At 48.7% G+C, this 22,705-nt stretch overlaps 1 protein-coding gene across 3 annotated transcripts in view; it reads right to left on the bottom strand.

The window, feature by feature from the left end:
- The window catches only part of TTC28 (tetratricopeptide repeat domain 28), a 484,889-nt gene that overhangs the window by 41,479 nt on the left and 420,705 nt on the right, over positions 1–22,705 (bottom strand). For all 3 annotated transcript variants that reach the window (XM_075059934.1, XM_075059935.1, XM_032769852.2), the window contains exon 12: positions 9,806–9,946. In XM_075059934.1, coding sequence (XP_074916035.1) covers positions 9,806–9,946 — 141 coding nt within the window. The remainder of the gene's footprint in view (positions 1–9,805; positions 9,947–22,705) is intronic.

Genomic DNA, 22,705 nt, shown 5'->3' with positions numbered 1-22,705 from the left:
CCCATCTTGGGTGAGGTTCCCCCGCCCTTGGCTGCCCTCTCTTCCCCAGGATCAGCAGAAAGAAGGAAGCGGAATTAAAAATAATTGCCAGGGCTCCTGATGCCCAGCGGCTGGTCTGGGTGCAAGAACTGGACAATGAGCTCTGCCTTGACCTTTACAGCACCCAACAAAGAACAAGAAGGATGTTTTGAACCGTTGGGTTCTGGCCAGGCCCCACCGGAGTCCCAGGAAGGTGTTAAAGCCAAGTGTGTGGCTCTGCAGAGCCCAGAGTCACATCTGCCTGCAAATGGCCAGCAGCACCCACTGAGTCCTGGGTCACTGGGAACCGAGCCAAGCACGAACCATCCCCTTGCTGGAGTTTGGAGGGACCCTGCCGGGCGCGGTGACTTACCATCCCAGTGAGATGCTCCCTCTCCTTCTCCCGCTGGTGTTCTCACGCTGCTCAGAGCTGAGAGCCCGGGGACAGACTCAACCTCCCCTGCACATGGTGTATGGGCACACAGCCCCTCCGCCAAATACCCCACTCCCACTCCATGCTGCACGGGCACACAGCTGCTCTGCCAAACACCCCACCCCAACCCCACATGTTGCACAGGCACACGGCCCCTCTGCCAAACACCCCACTCTGTGCTGCACAGGCACACGGCCCCTCCGCCAAACACCCCATCCCGTGCTGCACTGGCACACGCCCCCTCCGCCAAACACCCCACCCCCACTTCACCTGCTGCACGGGCACACGCCCCCTCCGTCAAACACCCCATCCCCACCCCACCTGCTGCATGGTCACACGGCCCCTCCACCAAACACCCCACCCTCACCCCATGCTGCACAGGCACACGCCCCCTCTGCCAAACACACAGTATCACACAGGAAAAACAAGCCTCCCCCCACCACGTCTGCAGGGCACAGGGCAGCTCTGTTGAATCCCAGTCCCCCCACCCGCCCCCTGGGCATGCAGCACCTCTGCCAAACAAGTCCCATAAAAATCCTGTACAGGCACCCGGGGACTCCATCAAACATACCCCACATGCACCCCATGGCCATATGGCATCTCCGCCCAAAACCACCCTCCCCGGTCCCGTGCCAGCCTCCTGTGCTACCTGGGCAGAGAGCACAGCTTCACACTGTTACTGTCAGTCCATGGTTTTCACAGTCATGAAACAATTGTTCTGAGGTGCTGTGCAGTCACTACTCAGCTACACCTCCAGCCCCCTGACTGCTCTGGGACCCTGCCTCTCGCCCTCTCACCCAGCCTGCCAGGCCTTCGGCAGAATCTGCATCAGCATATTAGACTAAAAGTAAAACTATGCCACACACTTGGGCTGCAAAGTCTTTATTCAAGCCTCTTTTGGAACAAAGAAGCTGAAGAGACTTTGCCATCCTCTCTTCCCAGGGCTGCATGTTTCTATTCCTTGTGCTGAAGGTCCCCATTTCTCTGTGCAGGTCACACCCACAACCACACACCCAGAGTGCTATCAACAGATGACAGAGACAAAAGCCAGAAGTGTGAAGTACTCAGAAACCCAGGAAATCAAAGCCAAAGTAAGTTCCTAATGGACAGGCCAATCAATCCAGTGAAAGACATTAACAGAGCCTCTGTTATTAGCATAGCTTTTTCTCAGTAGATTATATACCCTGCGAAGGGTGCATCCCTGCTCCGTCTTTACACTTAACACACTAGGCTAGTATGCTGGTGAAGCCACAGAATTGACACATAACACTCCTTCTGCCCCTGAGAAACACCCTCTCATCTCATTGACTCTTGAGTAACCAGAGGTGGATTACTGCACAGGCCCATAGGGACAGGCCCAGGGTCCCTAGCCAATTTGGGGCCCCAGAAAAATCTCCCCCTGCTGTGGCCCCAGGGCTCTTGCTCCCTGCCATGGCCCTGGGGCCACAGCAGGGCAACAGTGGAGAGGGGGAAGGAGCCTGGGGTGTGGCTGTGGGGGAAGGGGCAGAATGGGGCAGGGCTGTAGGTGGAATGGGGGTTAGACTGCAGGCGGAAGGGGTGGGGTGGGGCCACAGTTCTGGTGCTGGAGGTCCCCCCAATTGCTCCATCCCAGGACCCCAGGAGACCTTAATCCTCTGCTGTGATTAACACCTCTCATTCCCTAGCTCCCTGACTGCTGAGATCACAGCCCATGCCCTGGGACTGGCTGCACTCCATTCACGGAAGGAAGGAAGCTGCTCAGCATTAACTGCACTTTACATTCAGGGCTTAAAAGGGGAGATGTTTGAAATGGCAATTAGGAGCCCTAATTTAGCACCCTAAGGCTCTCTGAGCCATTAAAAATCTCCCCTACATTCTTACAAAGATGAGAGGTCTGCTTGTGCCTGGAACTGCGCATGTATGCTCAGGCATCAGGACTGTGCCTGCAAGATGCTTGATTGTGCGCACAATTCCCCATTTACATGTGCAATTACAACCACTTACACAAATACAGATGCAAAACTGTGCACAGAATTGGGTCCTCAATATTCCACAGAAAAATGATCTAATTCGTCCTCGCAGCCCCTGAACGAGGGTGGGAGAGATTATTCCCCTTTCTGAAAGGGCCTGAGTCATTTGATGGGAGCTAACAGGAGCTATGGCATGCTCAGCACAACTGATAATCTGACAACAGTGACTTGCGCAAGGCCACACAATAAGTCTGTGGCACAGCTAGGACTGGCCCCAGCCCTGTGCTTGCCCCAGTGGACCAGGTTGCTCTCTGGCTCTATTGAGCTGGCTGAGAGAGCTGCTCTCAATTCATGGAGTTTAACTGTTCTCATGCTTTGCAAAGTGCAGATTTTAAAATCAGTTCAGGAAATCCAAGTAATATTTCCCCAGCTCCACCCAGGCCCCATCACTCCACTCCTACACCTCCAAGCTCCACAGGACTGGGACGTCCAATTGCTTCTTTGAGGTGGATGGATGTAGAGGGCTATTCACAGGAGTAATGTCCCAGCATTGCAGAAAGCAGGTATGTGCCAGCAGGTGGCACTATTATCCTCTCTCTCCCCATTAAATAATTATAACAGATATTTATTACAGGCGGCTTGATTACTCTAATCAGCAAAGTCTCCATCCTGAAAGGGTTTTGCAGACAGGCAGCCTTGGATTTATCAGCTTACCACTCAGATTTTTTTTATTAGTCCAAATCCAAAGCAGTAACATAAATCGTTCACTTTCCAAACCTTTGGAGCTGGAGGAGAACAAATCAGCAGGAGGGGAGGAAGGACAAAGCTCCTTTGTGTGTGACATGTGAGACCTGGCACCTGCCAACCTCCCTTGTGTGGACACACTCCCCATCCCAGCAGCTCTTGTGTCAGTGAGAAGGCCTGGCCATGTGTCCCATTTACAGGGCCCTGGGGCCGGTTTCCTGCAGATGCTCTTGCTGCAACCTACCAGCAGGTGTGAGCCACAGTGTTCCTGGCCTGGCTGTGTGCAGTGTGTTCTCCCCTAATGCCTGGAACAATACCTCAACCCTGCACAGACTCTGCAGACTCGCTGATCTCATCCTTTGTATGAGGGAACCCATGACCAGAAAGGGTAGAGAACAGCACAAACCAGAGTGTGGAGGTGACTGCATATCAGTGTCACTCTGCTTCTGCCCTCAAAGAGGTCCAGGAGTGACCCTGCAAGCTCCCTAGAGAAAAGGGGAGCGATCACGTGCTGCACCTCCCACCGATCTGGTCTCAGCCAGGCCCAAGAGGTACTGCTGTGTGACTATAGGACAGACGTGGGAGGACACCTGAGTGGGGGAGAGGGTCACACAGGGAACCCCAGAGACAAGGCTGCCGATCCCACCTCCATGCATCGGGGCCTGGCACCACTTAGACAGGATTCTGGGGACCCTGAGACAGGACTCTGGGGGCAACAGCCAAGCTGTAGAGCTGGGTGGGAACTGATGGGAGGGAAGCTGGGAATGGGTGAAGGATGGATCACTCAGTGATTCTCTGTTCTGTTCATATCCTCTGGGGCACCTGGCATTGGCCATTGTCAGAAGACAGGATACTGGGCTAGATGGACTTTTGGTCTCACCCAGTATGGCTGTTCTTATGTTCAGTGTAACATTCTGTCCTTGGAAAGATTTCTCAGGTCCAGGATGGAACTTGGGAGCAGAAGATGTGGCTGCCGTTTCAGCTAGCTTAGTGCCACAACCACCAGGCAATTGGCAATTCTGGGCTACAGCTCTCCCAAATCAATGTGAAGGTCTTGGTTTTGTGATAAAGCCCCAGGAAAACAAATTTAGGAAGTACCATTTTTCACACACTGGGTTTCTTGTTCTCTTGCCGAGTCTGGCCAGCCCAGCTCAGCTCATGCCCACCAGAAGCGCTCTCACAGCATCCCCTGGACATGCCTCCACCATGCTTGGCACCCAGAGAGCCTGGTCCCAGAGATGCCACCCCAGCTAGACAGTCAGGATCTTCTCATTCTCACACCGAGCTGCACCAAGTGCTAGAAATACCCAGCTTTGAGCTCCCGGGGCTGCTTTCAACTGGTTCACAAACCCACAGACCACCCAACTCTCTCTGCCTGTGCGGCCTGTGTTCCGGCAGCCTCAGTGCTGCTCAAAGCAGGCCAATATCCCTAGCTGGCACAGGGCCAATTAGATAAGGGGCATCTCAGCCACTGCTTTCATCTGTCTCCCAAACACTAGCGTCAGCCTAGGCCAGCCAGATCCCTCCATTGTCTGATCAGGCCTGACACTGCTCCAGAAAGACTGCATGCTTGTCCTTCAGCAGGAGAGCCCGGCGCTACCCGGCAAGCCGCTCTGCTCTCAGCTGTGCTGGAATGTATGCTGTACGGGGGATGTGAGCATGCTCAGATACCAGGGGGATGAGCAGCAGGTAAAACCCTGAATGAGATAAGACATACTGCATCTGGGAGGGGTATACAGGGCGTGTACAGCTATGGTAGGGTCATGGGCTGCTGTCGCCCTTTATGAATTTCGGCCCCCTCCTTTGCTGTGCTATGTCCTTTGAGTTACTTTCACGTTTTGTGGAGCTGTTGTTCTGATCCTGGACACCACGATAATGGGCATCTAGATTAGTACCCTCCCTCTGCCCTCAAACCATCCTGATAAAACATTGCAGGCTGGTAGCCAGCCTGGTGGGGCTTGGAATTGGAGGTTTGCACAGCCAGGGCATAGGGTGCAACTGGGAGCAGCTTACTGATTCCCCTGATGTAGGCACTTGGCAGTGACACCCCTCTGCCTGCGGGTGAGGGTGGCTCTGCTGAGTTCTGTTCATGCTGCTCTCAGCCAGCTCCGGACAGACACAAGGTCCCTTCTGCACATGGGGGGCAAAGTCCAGTGATGCCACAATTCAGGTATTAGCTGCGATCCTACCTGTCTATGGTCGCCTGGGCCTGTTCCCTGCCCTGAGCTCCTTTCAGTGACGGGTGCCAGGAAGATCCTGTTCCTGCATTCTTAGGCAAGAGCCGCAGGCTGCCCATGTTGCTCCTCTGGATTCCACATGTTGAGCGGGGCTGGTTTCACAGTAATGTATCATTTGCATATTTGTGCCCCCCCCCCCCTCATGTCCAGCCTAATTTCGATTGTTCTCTTGGATTCTATGTTCTGCTCATTGGGCACACATGGGCTCTGGGACTCCACAGCTGGTGACAAACTGATACCTGTCTGGCCCCACTGGGGCTTCGCTGGGCTCTGAGCACCACCCCGTAAGCACACAGAGCAGAACCTGAAATCCTCAGGGAAGAGACACTGCGCTCCAGGATTCTTGGCAGGCAGAACAGGAACTCACACTAGGGCCTTGGAAGAGGTGAATTCTCACCTCAAGTTGCTCTTCTCCCTTCCTCCCATTTGCCTTTTAGAGCCCAAGTTCCTGCAGTACTATATAATAATAATTGGAGACATATATACCAATCTCCTAGAACTGGGAGGGACCTTGAAAGGTCATTGAGTCCAGCCCCCTGCCTTCACTAGCAGGACCAACTACTGATTTTTGCCCCAGATCCCTAAGTGGCCCCCTCAAGGATTGAACTCACATCCCTAGGTTTAGCAGGCCATTGCTCAAACCACTGAGCTATCCCTCCCCCAAAGGACCTTTCACCCTTGAAGCATGCTGGAAGCTGTAGTGTGAGGGCTGAGAGCAGGGACCTGGTCTGCAGGAGGGTAACCATCAACTGAGAAGTGGGGCAAGCTGGGTCCATGAGAGGGAAGGGCCTGTCTCCTGGGAGGATCAGGGCCCATGTTGTGAGGGATGGAGATAGGCAATGAGGTTCCATGTTGGAGATCCGACTGGCTCCTGGAAGGCTGGGGAGGGTCTGAGAAAAGAGGTGCCAGCCTATGCAGATAGGAGTGGCTCCCATCAGTCACTTCTCAGTAACTCCGCTGGTGACCCACATCGCTGTTCTTACATCATCTTGTCCTTTCAGTGCCCATTTCCTTTCCAAGGGCCCGTTTCTTCTCTAACTCTCCCTCAGGGGTTCGGCTGCTCCAAGAAGAGCCAGCACAAAATCATCCTTCTGTTAGAAGCCAGAATCTCTAAGTTAGGTGGCCACATCCTGCAGCGGGCTCATTCCCAAGCAGCACCTTCCTTTCAAGAACATCCATTTGCCTCCTGACATGGAGGCGTCTGCACAGCTGCTGGGAGCATGGCTTGCAGCCTGGGATGACAGATGTGTTAGTGGGGCTCATGCCAGCAATGTGGATATTCCAGTTGGGTTAGAGCTCAAAGCAATGTCTGCACAGCTGTTCTCAGCTGCTAACCCAAACCAACTGGTGAGATGCTGTCGCCTGGGCTCCCAGCAGCTGTGGAGACACACCCTAGCTGACCAGCGGTTGAGGAGCCTCATTTCTTAACAGCACGTGCAAGTCCTGGACGAGGGGGCACTTACGCTGGCTTGTTGCCAGGCAAATATCCTTCTGATGAACTTAGGCATCCAAATGTAAGACATGAGCATCCTGTTCGGGCCTTGCATCGTTCTTAGAAAGTGTGTCTTTCTATGAATAGAGACTAGACGAAAGCCTTCAATTTCCTGCCCCCACTCCGGTCAGCCTGCTGCTGGGGATCCACAGGTTCTACAGCTTCCTGTTAAAAGGCGTACAGACCCCCTCACTTCTGTACAACACCCCGCACTTTGCTTCTGCATCTCACAGGCACATACACAACCAGCAGGAGGTGCTAATGTGCCAATGCTGCCTGGATAGACTAGGACTCATGCTCTGGGGAACTAGACGGTGACTTTCATTCTTGCTCACTATTTGACTCAGTCAGTTGATTTTAGTCTGAGAGCCTAAAATGAGAATGGATAGTGTTCCCATAGTGTTCTCTGAGAGGCCAGACATCCCTTGTTCATTCTGGGCATCAGCAGAGTGGGAACACTGTCCATTCCCACTTTCTCTCCTTCCAGCCTAATTCTTTGTCACCTAGAACTTAACCTGACTCCTTGCTCAAACTGGGGCCGTGAGGCGCAAGCTCTCCCCATTGTCCCAGGCTTGTGTGTCACGTGGCACCAGCTGCACAGTCCACAACACACAGTACAGTAGTACTGAACATAGAAGATCATCAGTGGTTTGCAAAGCTCCCTCTACCCTCCCCGCTGTGCACAACCCTTCGTTTAATTGTCTGTCAGGAGCTGACCTGAGAGAAGAGGCCTACCCAGGCCAGCACAGGGCAGTCAAACCCCAGCATTGGCTCCTACTCTCACTTTGCTTCCAAGCATGGGCTAGGAATCAAATGGTTGTGGCAAGATTATACCAGCTGCCAACTAGACATGGAGCCATGGATCACTACCCGTTGAGCCCGACGATCTAGCCAGCTTTCTGTCCACTTTATAGTCCATTCATCCAGTCCATACTACTTTAACTTGCTGGCAAGAATACTGTGGGAGACCATATCAAAAGCTTTGCTAAAGTCAAGGAGTATTATGTCCACTGCTTTCCCCTCATCCAGAGAGCCAGTTATCTTGTCATAGAAGGCAGTCTCCATGTCTCCCCCAGCATCTGCAAACTGACTTATTGCATGTGCAGCTCCCAGGAGACTCACTTCATACACCTGAAGAGGCACTTGGCTTCCACATGACAGAAAAGACATTCAGGTACCACATGACTGACTTGTAGTGAGCCCAGATACAGAATTGATTTGCATCACCCTCCTGCAGTCACAGGGCATAGCTAGTGTAGAAAACAGGCAAGCAAAACATCCCAGCAGACCCCAGGGAAGGCCTTCTTGACCCCCAACTGGTGCCCTGGTCATCATTCTTGGGGAAGTCTGAATGGGAGCAATGGAGATTCTGAGAGGCGAAATGGACCAATGCTGGTGCCAGCATTTCAGCCCCAGGTTCACACTCAGAGGAGCCTCTGTTCTAGTTCACGTGCTCCAGCAGTCACATTAAACACTGCCAACTGGCCTGACTCCTTTCCAGCTGCAAAGGTGTTGATGTACCCTGAACTCAGACTCAGTTTAATCAGCACAGAGATGGGACTGGCTGAGACCTGAGCAAGTTCCAAAGACGCAGAAAATTAACAAAGATTGGGCGGCCGATGCACCATGCTATAATTTTTCCAGCTAATTAATGACATAGTTAAAATTAATGGGAAGCAAACATTTCCAGGAGAAACTACAGTCAGCAAACAGAGAGCTTTTCACTCCATGCCCCAGGGACAAAGACACAAGCTCTATCTGCAGAATCTCCATTAGCCGAGAACAGTACACATGGGAGGGGCTGGGGACAAAGGGAAGGGCAAGATTATCAGAATGCCTGCCACTGCTCCTTGGGACAGAGCCACACCTTAACCTTACTTATAATTCCCTTCTTGCTTACTCCACGATCCTGAAAATCTCTGATCCCCTCCCAGAAACATGGTCCACAATGGCCCCAAAACCTAACTGCTCAGATGACAACAAAGCCCCGACCAGCGCTGTATGTCTGGGTGAGCGAGGCAGCCATTCACCCCTCTCACTGCCCCTTCTCCTTACTTAGCTGCGCAGAGTTCTTGGGTTTCATGGGGATATGGGCATGCCGCTGCCATAGCCCCTCGAGGACCTAGCAGGGCTTTCCCTCTTTAACTTCTAGGGTTTGAGTCTCTAGCAGCTATGCCAGACACCCCCCTAAGGTGGATCTAGGGTGAAAAGCAAGCCTTACATACAACAGCCGCCTGCTCACTGACAGGCCACCATGCGCCCCTTCCTTGTGCTCCACGCTGGGCATCCCTTCCCCACACGCTCCATGCTGCGCTGGCGACTTCCCAAGCACTAGTTCCAATTCACAATTTCAGGACAAAGCACCCGAGCACCAAAGAAAACTCACTAAGCGGAACCAGCCATGGAAGCAGACTTATCCAGTCTGACCCTTGTCAAGGCACAGTGCAAGATCCTCCTCTCAGAGCAAGTATTTCCCAGTCTAACTAAATTAACAGGGGAGGGAAAGGAAGGGTAGAAAGACAAAAAGCCAATGTGTATCCCAGGGAGGGGAGAAGAGCAGATTCCTCATGCACACCAGGGACCTGCCATGCAGACCTAACGCACTGGGAAGCACCAGGGACTGCAGTGACAGCTGCTTGGTGAAATGACAGATACACACTCACAGGCTGTGGAGTGCACACAGCATTGACAAACTCCTCTGCCACCCTTTTTAAGAGGCCTTATAGCAGAGCATCAGGGAGGTTACTGGCAGGGGCAGCACATCACAGAACATGGCTCCTACTCTGAACAGCTCTGTTCTCAGGTGTGCCCCTGGGGAGTGAGTTCACATTTGTTCCACGACAGGAGGCAGAATCCCATACACCAAAGAGAAGTCCCCCAAGAAACGAAGCATCTCCTTACTCTGCTGGCTGGTGCAGGGTCCAGATCTCACCTGTTGAAAAGGTTATTCCTGCTGACCATTCGCAGGAAGCCGGTTGGATCAGTTACTGAGTTCAGCTTATTGTTCATCTCCTCAAACTGCTGGTCCATGATGTCCCCAGCTTCACTCTCTGTCTCGCTGCTGGCACAGGCTCTGAGGAGGAAACAGCAGAGAAAGGTCAGCAAGGCAGAGCACAGCATAAGCTTCACTGTAAACACTTGAGAGAGGGAGAGAAAGACCTGGGCCGAGGACAGGAACTCCACAGCCTAAGGTCTGTTTTGTTCTCCCATGGAGACCCAGAGACAGGAGGAGAATAACCCATTCCTCTGCCACGGGGGCGCTGCTCAGGGCTCTGGCTGCATGACTCCTACTGAGGGGAATCCTGGAACCAAAATCCCACAGCTTGTACCAGGCACTGGGGGTTGAAGTCACTGCATGAAACAGGAGCCTCACATTGGGGTGTGAGTCACATCCTTGGGAGTTTTGCTGAGGCCTTCAGACTTTGCTCTTATCTAGCACTTCTAGTCAGCAGATCTCAAAGCGTGTCATAAAGCAGGTCAGTATCATTAGCCCCACTTTACAGATGGAGAAACTGAAGAAAAGAGCGGGGAAGGGACTTGTTCCAGGTCACCCCGCAGAACTAAGAATAGAACCAACATCTTCAGAGTCCCAATCCAATCCTCTATCCACTAGGACACATTGCCTCATAGAAACTACAGGCAGTGCCAGTGGGGTCTTCAGCCTAATACTGACAGGTTGTCCACCACGTCTGCCCTGTATGCAGAGCAATTCAGCCAGGACAGTTGGGGGAACTCCTCCCACAGCCACCTCCTCATGTTTGGGAGGTCAAAGGTGCATGCTCCGATGAAGGATTGCACACAAGTTAAACCCCCCCACACACTCTCTTTCCTTCCTCCTGCTCGTTCTGTAACCTCTCATGCTTCTCCCCCTCCTGGAGGATTGCCAATAGCAAGCAGAGTGTGACACACCTATGAACCCATCCATGCCCCTGGTCCTCAATCAATAATTAACAACCCACTAGCCTGGGCCAGTGACAAGCTGCAACGTGTTCAGCTGGCTCTGTCTGGGGCAGACACCTCTACATGCTCCCCACTGACCACACAGGCACATGTGAAGACCTGCCGAGCGTCACACAGCTCTCCCTGCCTGCTGCTGTCAAAATTGGGCCCATCATCACTTCCTCTGCATTTTTATTCAAAAAGACCTTTGGGTGGAAAATAAAGGCACAGATGGAGGCCGATGCTGGATGACTGGAAGACGAGAAAGGGAAGGAGTGAACTTCACCATCACGACTGCCATCCTCCACCTCCTTCCTCCTGACCAGACCCAGAGGACACTGCCACCTCCACTGGCTAGTCAGATGGCAGACTGTCTCTCTCTCCCCCAGCCCCCATAAGTCCTTCTCCTTCCCCATCTTATATCTCCTTTTTCCTTCGTCTAATATGAGTCTGGCTTAGCTGGCCAAGACTGTACATTTTGCAACACTGTTGTATGCCTGTGGCTAGAAAGAGGTGGATAAAAGCAATGCCCTAAACAGCCCTATGCTGGTACAAGTTTGCCAGGTCTTGGAGTGGCTGGTAAACCATGTGGTGGGCCTGTGTTTTTCCAAGCAATGAGGTTGCAAGTGAAAGTCAACACCAGAGACAGAAACTGGATTTCCTCTTTCCCTTCCTTTCTCTTCTCTTGTGTGTGTGTTTGTATTGTTTTGTTTTCTCAGGAAACAGGACTGGACTTTAACACCAATAGCAATGATGGCAGCTCCAACCCATCTTAACTAACTTCTTCTCTTTTCTCATAAAAGAACAGTCCTTACCATCTTTGATACCACCTAAACGACTATCCAACAAGGGGGCTTTTCCTTTTAAAAACTCACTCCAGCTAAAGGGAAGGGAACCAGTGTTGCTGGCAAAATGAAAGCCTGACTTAATACTTAACATTTCAAATGTTTCAACTCTCTTTTCTGTCTTTCTTGGTCTTTAATAAAAGTTTAAATGAACTTTTACCAGTGTCTGCACCATGGTACCAAGCAGACTGAGGTCTCTGGATACCTCAAACCTTGTTTGGAACTGTTTAATGTTAGATAGTCACTGGGTCATGTTAACACCTTTGGCCCATACAGTCTATCTAAATTCATTCAACACTGCATGCTGGGTAAAGCGCCAAGGAAACAAGAACCACACACAGTCCCCTGCAGCAGAGCGCACTGTGGTGGGAGGCAGGAGGGCTTCTCCAGAGTGTACTGTATTGCTGTGCATTTCACCAGCCTTGTTATTAACCAAGGCCTCAAACCTGATCTCCGGAGAAGGCAACTATCACTCACCTAGTTCACAGAGAGGTCACTGCGGCTGCACAAGGACACTTGGTAGAGTTGGCAATACAGCCCAAATCTGACTTGACCACACTGCCTTTCAGACTGAATGTGCCAAATTCTTTATACTGAATAAACAACAGGGGCAGCAGTAATGTTCCTTACTTCTGGCATTTCTTAACTTTCAAGTGTTTGACTATGCGACCTAAACAATACTCCTTTAAGATGCATTTTGGTACGTACTTTCCTAGGGTGTGGTGTGTTGGGGGGAGGGAGCAGGGATGGTTGAGGGGGATTTAAGAAAAAAGGTAAAAACAAGTTATATGATGTGAAATTGTAACACCCTCTGTACATATTATATAATTTGCATAGATGTCTCACACAGAACTGCCCAAATCTTGGTAGCTATGCACACACACTCCAGAGTGGGCCTAGTCACTTGGAACACACATTGTCTGGTCACTGACGGTGGCAAACTGGATGCTGTTTGAATGTATCTGCCAGCTGAGGCTCTCCCTGGAAATGAAACTGGCCATGAAAGAAGTCGAGAGGGAGACTTTGCTAACCATTTCATACTCATGGTACTTTGCACAGCTCTGTAAGAAGGACAATCCTGGTCTCTATGCAAAGCATTATGGCAGTCCCTACCCTCTGCCACATCTGTGCATTTGTGTGGGCACATATGTTGTGTGCAAGGCATACAAACACCCACATGGAAGGTAATTTAATGGTGTGTGTGCAAGGCATACAAACACCCACATGGAAGGTAATTTAATGGTGCACACATGTGCCTGTCTGTGCATGGGAATATATGTCTAATCTTGCTTTTCCTTCCTCGCCCCAATTCTCTCACTGTAAAGGTTACGTATTAGCGGCTCTAAGGACTAACTACAAACCAAGGAACAAAGGCACATTGTGAAATCTGCCTGCAGTCACAGACTCAGGGTGCCCTGCCGGGCACAGTCACAACTGAGCAACACTAGTAACAGCACCCACATGCCTCGGCAGTTAAATGGGAATTAGCTGCAGAATGCCAGCAGGAATGAAGAGTGCATGAGTCTCTCCTCTCTGCACACATCTCTGCTGCCTGGAGTGGTGTCCTCGTCACTGAGCATGATGGCTCTGGCTTTTGCTTCCAAGATGGCCATTGCTCAGGGGTTTATTTCATACCCATTCTGCTATGGTTTCTGTACACTGGCAGCAGAGACAGCATACGGAGTCTTCAAGAGGCGAAATTCTCAGTAACTGACTGCTCTGAGGAGGCCAGTTATTTATCTATCCTCAGAGCAGCTGGAAGTGGCTCAGAAGGGCTGACGTTAGGAAAATATTTATTGTGGCCAATAAACATGTGAAGCCAGGGCTGTAAGTCTCTGCACGCTTCTGCATCTCACTCCTGCTCCACTTCCTGAGTCTTCCCCACCAATTAGACTCCATCAAGGAGCTACATGTCCCTGAAGCACTCACACTTCAAAACACTGTTTTTGCAAAAACAAAACCTCCTTATTCTAGAAGTGAGTGGTGTGTTTGCAGCCTACTCCCAGCTGCAGAAATAGGTGGCACTGCAGGCTCCCTAATTACTCTCCATAAAGGTTTACTTTTAAGCAAAAGGATGTCACACATGCTCTCCACCCCAGCTTGCGATACGGCACTTGTGCTGTTTCCAGTTCAACATTTCATTTCTGTACATCACAACGGAGAAATGATTCCTAGATGTTTGTAGTTTTGGAAAACTGTTTTGGGCTCCACACGATGGAAGATGCCGCACAAACACAGGAGAGTCTTATATTATCAGGCTGTTATTGCAATGACTGATTTGACTGTGTGGTCAGATGTGTTCCAAAGAATGAGAATTGGGAGTCCAGAACCAGAGGGCTCTCTCAGCCAGTGGACTTGGAAAGACTGGAAGGTGTGAGCATGGCACAACAGCATCTCAGCAGCTTCATCCCACTCCTTAAATGCAGCTGCAGCTCCTGTTTGCTCCAAAAGACCATCCGCCCTTCCACACTTCACTCTAGTGGTCACCATGCTGCCTTTTGTCACTGAAAGTCCCTCCATAAAACAACAAAGGGAAATTAATCTCACACCATGAACAGAAAAGGTTTTAGGGCAAATTTTCAAGATAAAGAGCACACAAATCCGGTTAACACATAACAGGATTTACAATGTGTGAGCACAGGCTCTGGCACGTGGTATCTCTCAGCATTTCTGCACTAGACAGAGGATGCCTTGTAAATACACTTCCAGGTCAATGTTCTTTCCACCAATGAAATTCTATTTTAAGCCCGGACCAAAGCCAAAGAAACCCTTGAAGAATAGGATGACCAAATGTCCTGATTTTATAGGGACAGTCCTGACATTCGGGGCTTTGTCTTATATAGACTCCTATTACCCTCCACCCCCAGTGCCAATTTTTCACACTTGCTATCTGGTTACCCTACTGAAGAATGAAGAAGAGCTGACTGAACAGCAGCACACAACTGACGAAGCTGGTTTCCCAACAGCTTCCCCTTCCTTGGGTTTTATTTCCGAGCTGCAGCTAGAGGTGTTCACATCCCACAGTCCCCTAGCAGTTCTCAGGACATCTCCCAGAGACGGGGGCAGAGCTCCTGGGAGAAGATAGAAACCTGAATTCATTTGCCCAGCACAGTAGGCCCTTTGCATCCTTGGGAATAATCTGTCCAAACAGGAACACAAATAAATTTCAAAGTCCTTTCAACTGCATTTTTTGCTGTGAGGATCTTATTGAATGCAGAAATGATCCTCTAAAGCCACAGGATTAAGGCACTTTATTCACAGAAATGCAGCTCCTTGATTAATGCACTGTGACAGTATTTGAAGAATTATAAACACCGACAAAAGGATGTTTGGGAATCACCTCCCAGCACAGGCAACCAGCACTGTGCTCTGCCTTTAAACAGAGTAAAATAAAACATGGCCAGGGCATGAACTGGGGAGTCAAAGTCAAATAGCACTCTTTGGGTTTGTGTTAAACCCTGTGCTGTGTTTCACATTTAACCCTCTCTGCTCTTTGCTGGCAGGAAGAGAGTAACTCTCAGAGAGCAGGAGCAGGGGGGTCCAGGAGAGCAGATGCTCTAATCTCTTTTGGGGGCCTGGCACTCTCAGGTGTGGTGACAACAAGCAATGGAGAGCCCCACAGGGTACACACTGGGAAGTATCTTCAAAGTGGTGTATGAAGTTCCACATAAAGCCACCAGAGGCGGCTCTAGGTATTTTGCCGCCCCAAGCGCAGCAGGCAGGCTGCCTTCAGCGGCTTGCCTGCGGGAGGTCCCCAGTCCTGTGGATTCGGCAGCACACCTGCAGGAGGTCCGCTGAAGCCGCGGGACCAGCGGACCCTCCACAGGCATGCCACCGAAGGCAACCTGCCTGCCGCTCTCGTGGTGACCGGCAGAGCATCCCCCCGTGGCTTGCCGCCCCAGGCACGCGCTTGGCGTGCTGGTTCCTGGAGCCGCCCCTGAAAGCCACCAAGTGAACAGAACCTGTCCACGTAATTCCCTTCAGTGTTGGGGGGAGGGGGCGAATCTTCCCCCGTGCAAATCACACTAAGCCAGCTCTGAGACCTCAGGGACAGACTGGAAGCTTCAGCCCTAGCCATTTGTACCTTGCTGCCCTCTCAGTCCTGTAAGCCGTTTAGTGACAAAGCTGCATGCCGCACAAGGAACACACTACAAGCTCACGCCTCCCTCCATGCCCGCAAATCCTGATAACCTTGTTTCTGAAGGACACTCCTTCCCAACCAGTGAATCAGTGACTGCAATGCAGCTGCCCAGCAGCTGCCAAAGGCACTTTTTTCTGCCTCTACCTCCTAGGCACAAACATTTTCCTTTTCAGTCATCAGATGCAACCCCACCCCCCACCCCCGATGTCATGACCTGACCCAGAGAAGATTCTTTCCTCAGGCTCATGGCTTAGGTAAACCGCTTGCCATTGTAACTGAGAGAGTGCTGAATGACAGCCTGGCTTCAGGAATGGCATAGCAGAGAGAGAAGCCCCTCCCTGCCCTCCAATGCGCACAGACCCCCTGGGCTCTGATTTAGGATGGGTTCTTTAAGCCCAACCTACTAAGAGAAAAATAGCAAGAAAAACAGAAAGAAGCATAAACTCTGGCAAGTCAAGCGTCAAAGTATAATAAGGGAGGCCAAGAAAGAATTAGAAAAGCAACTAACTAAGGACACAAAGACTAATAGCAAAAAAATTTTTTACGTGGGGTCCCAAAGGGGTCCATCTTGGGACCAGGACTATCCATTTATGACTTGGATCACGGAGTGGAGAGCATTTTATAATACTTGCAGGTAACATCAAGCTGGGAGAGGATGCAAGCACTTTGGAACATAGAATTAGAATTCAAAACAACCATGACAAACTGGAGAATTGGTCTGAATTCAGCAAGATGACATTCAATAAATGGGGAATGACTGGCTAGGTGGTGGTACTGTTGAAAACGATCTGGGGTTATATTGGATCACCAACTGAATACGAGTCAACAATGTGATGCAGCTGTGAAAAAGGCAAATACCATTCTGGGGTGCATTAACAGGACTGTCAGACATAAGTCATGGGAGCTAACTGTCTGGTTCTACTCGGCACTGGTGAGATTTCAGCTGCAGTCCTGTGTCCAGTTCTGAGCATCGCACTTTAGGAAAGATGTTGACAAACTGAACAGTGTCCAGGAGGAGAGCAACTAAAATGATAAAAGATTTAGAAAACCTGACCTATGAGGAATGGTTTAAAGGAATTGGGCATGTTTAGTGTTGAGAAGGGAAGACGGAGGGACCTGATATGTTAAAGGCTGTTATAAAAAGGGTGGTGATCAATTGTTCTCCACATGCACTGAAGGCAGCACAAGCAGTAATGGGCTTTCTCTACAGCAAATGAGATTTAGGTTAGATGTTAGGAAAAACTTTCTAACTATAAGGGTAGTTAAGCTCTGGAATAGGCTTCCAAGGGAGGTTGTGAAATCTGCATCATTGATAGTTTTTAAAAACAAGTTGGACAAACACCTGTCTGGGGTGGTCTAGCTTTATTTGGTTCTGCCACAGAACAGGGAGCTGGACTTCATGATTTCTTAAGGTCCCATTCAGACCTACATTTTTATGATTCTAGTCAAGATAGTTAAGTCCAAAGCAGACTACAAAGAGTCACAAAGGAATCTCACAAAACTGGATTGACTGGGCAACAAAATGGCGGATAAAATTCAATACTGACAAATGAAAAGTAATCCACATTTGAATAAAGAATCCCAACTATACATACAATATTGTGGGGTCTAAATGAGCTGTCACCACTCAAGAAGGAAACCTTGGAGTCATTGTGGATAGTTCTCCGAAAACATCTGCTCAATGAGCAGTCGAGTCAAAAAAGCTAACAGTGTTAGGAAATATTAGGAAAAGGAAAGATAATAAAACAAAAATATTGTAATGCCACTTTATAAATCCATGGTATGCCCACACCTTGAATACTGTCTGCAGTTCTCATTACCCCGTATATATATTGCTCCAATATATTACTGGAAAAGTTGCAGAGAAGGGCAATAAAAACTATTAGGCATATGAGACAGGGATTAAAAAGACTGGGACTGTTCAGTTTAGAAAAAAGATGACTATGAGGAGATAAGATAGAGGTCTAGAAAATCGCGATCATGTGGAGAAAGTGAATAGGGAAGTGTTATTTAACACTTCTGTGGCACAGGATCAGAAAGGGTTACCCAACTAGCAGGCTAATTGACCCGCATTCAATCTTTCGAGACATATAAGTAGATAATATTTGTGGTTTTGTATGTTTACATATATATTGTTAGAGGTTAACAAATGTAACCAAACATTTCCTGTCTATCTCTGTATTCTGTTAATTCAGAGATCAAAAGGCGATATTAACATTTAACTGAACTGTGAATGTAGTAATATCACTGCCTTTCCATGTAGCTAATTACCGCTGATGTTCAGGAAATGGGAGGTTTCTTCAGAGATACCATTGTTCACTCAAGGACAGCATGCCATCAAGAGGACGCCGAATAAGGTATGAAGGGCATTTGGGACCTGATCCCTTGATCTCAAATCTGCTTATGCTTCACCAGGGGAAATTTGAGACAAAAGAGTGAGATCTCCAGTTTCATTTTGGGTCACCCTGATATCGAACGCTGGATTGAACGAACCTATGGACTAATTCTGAAAGAACTCTATGCACATTTAAAGCTCATCATCTCTGCTATGAAACTGACCTAAGAACTCTTTCATGTCTGTACGTATAATGATCCTTTAACCAATAATCTCTCTCTTTTCTATTTTTAATACATTTTAGTTTAGTTAATAAGAATTGGTTATAAGCATGTTTTTGGGTAAGATCTAAAATATTCATTGACCTGGGGAGGTAATGTGTCCTTTGGGATAGGTAGAACTTCATATGATGAACAAGATTTTAAATAATTCTTATCACATTTGACTTGGTTGTTAGGGTGGGAGCCCAAAGGCTGGGTTGCTTTAAGGGAGCTGTGTTTTTGGCTTCTGGGTAACCAATAAGGTACCATACAAACTGTTTTGTTGGTAGCTTGGTGGATCTAAGTATTAAAATAACCACCAGTTTTGGGGATTGTCTGCCCCATTTTTTTACAATTTGCCCTAACTGAGCAATCTCAGCATGGCCCCCCTGGGACCTCAGTCACAACTTCACATAACACAACAACTAAGGGTCAATCAATAAAATGAATAGGCAGATTTAAAACAAACAAAAGGAAGTACTTCTGCACACAACACATAGTCAACCTGTGGAACTCATTGCCAATAGGATGCTGTGAAGGCCAAAAGCAGAAGTGGGTTAAAAAAAGAATACGTTAAGTTTATAGAGGATAAGTCCATCAACGGCTATTAACCAAGATGGTCAAGGACACAACCCCATGCTCTGGATGTCCCTAAATTTCCAACTGCCAGAAGCATCTGGCACTGGTCAACATTAGACAGAGGATACTGGGCTAAATGGACCATAAGTCTGATCCAGTATGGCCATTCTTATATGTTGTTATGGGAGATGGTGGATGGAATTGTGAGTGATCCCGTGAATCTGTTGTGCAAACAGAGCTCAGAGCATAATGGAGGTTTGCATCACAGATGGCAGGGTCTCTGCATTCCTAGAGAGTGGGGCTCAGTTGCCTAAACCTTGGTGAATGTGTAACCCCATTGGTAAAAGGAGACATGGGGACAGATTTAAGGAGCTCACTTTCTATTCTGTTTCTCGTGCCCTATTTGTTACTACCCACTATCCGGAAAGGATGGGTCTAATTCTTATAGAGAAGATCAAGAGCCAACATGTACATACAGGCCATGTTGGAAGCAGCGTCCACATGCAAGATACAATCCCCAAAGCCCAGGAAATGTCAGCTGGGGATGGAGGGAACTGGTTTTAGATACTGACTTTAATAGGAATCACACAGCCCAATCTCCAAGCATAGCTTGGACAATGTAACCCTAAGGGTGTGTCTGCAACCAACAGCAGCAAAAGAACTTCAGGATATATTGTCTATAAAATCTCCACAGCTCCAAAACCCTTCACACCACAGAGGATGAGGACGATCTGGTGCCTTTATTTCTTGTAAGGTGCTGGTTGGGTTGGCATTAATCTAGTGATTATTTATTATTATTTGGATAGCACAGATACCATGGTTCAAGCTCGTCTGGGCTTTAGGGGGAAGGATGCCACCTCCACTCTTACATCTGCTCCCCTAGAGATATTTGACCTCAGATGTATTCTCATCACTTCTAACAGGAGCCCTTTTTTTAAAAATTGCTCACATGCTGCTTTTTCTGTCAGCTGCAGCCTTCAGTGAAATGAATAACCTAATTGCGCAGCTCTGAAGAACTCTGGATTCCCTTCAGGGAGCCATTCCTGGAAGGTCACACCTCCTCAGCAGAATGAATTCCACTTTTACTCAAATGAGGGATAATTAAGAATTCAGAAATTGTGGATTTGGAAATGTTTGAGACAGAGTAAATTGCTAGCTGTAGTTTTCATATTACTCTGCCCAATGCCAGCATCTGTCACTTATGTACATACAGTTATAGCTACTTAAAAGTAGGGTGACCAGATAACAAGTGTAAAAAATTGGGACGGGGTCAGGAGTAATAGGTGCCTATATAAGAAAAAGCCCCCAAAATCAGGACTGTCCCTATAAAATCGGGACATCTGGTCACCTTACTTAAAAGACACCACCTTAGTTTAAAGCACTGAACTTTCATAATCCCACAACACCCCAGTGAGATAGGTGGGTGAATATTAACCTCATTTTAGAGACAGGGAAGCTCAGAAAGAGAAAGGGGAAGTGACTTGCTCAAGGCCACATGGTGAGTTCAGTGGAAGAGATAGGATCAGAACTCAGAACTTCCCTGAATCCCAGTCCTGTGTTCCTTCCTCCAGATCATACTGGCTTCCACCATCAACCAACTACAGGGCAAGCATGTGAACATGTGTCTGTGCACACACCACCACATGTTGCATTCACAGCCAGTATCCCAGGAAAGCATACATGATATGTACCCACAAGACACACCTGGATTTCTGCCTCATGTAGACCTGCTTCTCCTAAATGTGAATGCTCAAATCTCAATATCTGGGATCCTCCACAGGAATTTTCCAGGCTTCTACTTTTATTGCATTCCAAACATTTCACAGCTGGGAATTTCTGTAACCAGGTTTATACTCATTTTAGTTCTCTTTATAATTGTCCAGCAACATCCCAGAGCCAAATGTCTAACATTTTCTTGTATTTTGTTCCTGCACTTCTAACTCAGCCATGTTCTGGTCATGAATGAATTTACAGGAAATGGCTGCATAAGTAGCAAAGATGGGATTCCTGATGCTGCTTCTGCACCCTCCAGGCACACAAACTCAGCACAGCACTGAGCCTCAGGGCTTGGCTACATTAGAAATTTCAGAGCGCTGCCGCGGCAGCACTTTGAAGTGTGAGTGTAGTCAGAGCTGCAGCGCTGGGAGAGAGCTCTCCCAGCGCTGCTTGTAAACCACATCCCTTACGGGTGTAGAGTGCAGTGCTATGAGCCGCGCTCCCAGCGCTGCCGCCCTGAGAGCCACGCTCCCAGCGCTGCCGCCCTGATTACACTGACACTTTACAGCGCTGCATCTTGCAGCGCTCAGGGGGGTGTTTTTTCACACCCCTGAGCGCGAAAGTTGCAATGCTGTAAAGTGCCAATGTAGCCAAGCCCTTAGTCCCCACATGGATCATACTGACATAACCCTTCCCCCTCCCCCGAAAAACTGGGCAGCAAAGTAGAGAGTGGCAAATACCAGTTTTCTCCTAGATACATGCAGTCCATCTCCAGCTAACTGCTCCTGCCACATGCTCGCTATTGTTCTCTTGCCTTTGAAGCCAGTTAACTTTCTTCACTCTACCACCAGCCTCTTTGATTTGTTTCTCTTCCCAATCACCACCCCCCATCTCTCTCACCCTGGCCAGGTAAATGTAGCTCCAGAGTTGTTTGCGTTGTGCCTGTCTGCTCCTCTTTAAAAAATGACCTGGGCTGTGAATTGCTGTGCTTTTGTGCTAGAGTCTCAGAGATTGGGCTGCAACCACCACACTCTTCAGACAGGAACACATTCCAGAGCTTACAAAGCATGTTTAGCTTTTATAGGATTAAGGTAATAATTTTCATGCTAACAAAAATGGCTGGAAAGTCTCAAGGAGCTGAAGGAACCCACAAGTGATTTCTCTAGCAGAAGGGCAGGGTTTTACTTGGCAGAGTTCCACTGAAAGGCAGATAGAAAGTGACTTGTTTTCACAAGCGTCTTGATATGGCAGCTATCCTACTCAATAAGGGAAAGTTTCTTTTCTGTTTGGTAGTGCTCTGGACAGGCCCCTTCCTCATAAAGCAAGTGACAAATATTTCTCTCACACTGGACTTGATGCCAGTTATTACAGTCAGGCCAGAAGACTTTGCAATTGCAGAGAGCTGTTGAGAAAAGAATTTCATTCACAAACTGCTTATAAATTTCCAGGCAGCTTCCAAGAATCTTCTGAGCAGCCCATGAATATAAAGAGCCTGAAAGTTCCTGGGCTGTAATTTGTCTCTCTATGTATGAGTGTTCTTGGCTGAAGTACCTGAGTTGAAGTCATTATGGGTCCAAATCACTGTCAGGCTGGATTTCTGCAGCCCTGTAGGTTGTTTCTTGCCAATTTTCAAAGTGTTACTACTCTCCTATCTCAGGTATTTCCAACCACTGACAAGAGCCCAGATGTTTCCCAAGGCTTCAGACACTTAAATGGAGACACATTTTTTGTGCTCAGTTTTTCTCCTGGAGAGGACTCTTTCTTATGTTTGAACCATCATCTGAGACAGCAAGGGAAACATCCAAAGGTCTCTGGAAGTTCAACCCAGTGGTCCCCACCTTTGCAAATCACCTGTCACCATTCAAACTCTTGTCTAGAGAACAGTAGAGGAAATACTATTAGCTGATAGTTTAGTGGGATATGATGACATCTTCTTGTACAACAACACTGGCAGATACCATCAACACTGTCCCCAACCTTGGAGGTCACTGTGGTTCACAGAAGGTCTGCAACTGAT

The sequence above is a fragment of the Chelonoidis abingdonii genome, chromosome 22 (genome assembly GCF_003597395.2).
Source record: "Chelonoidis abingdonii isolate Lonesome George chromosome 22, CheloAbing_2.0, whole genome shotgun sequence".
Lineage (NCBI taxonomy): Eukaryota > Metazoa > Chordata > Testudines > Testudinidae > Chelonoidis > Chelonoidis abingdonii.
Note: the sequence above shows the minus strand (reverse complement) of the source record. Positions and strands in the feature narration are given on the sequence as shown.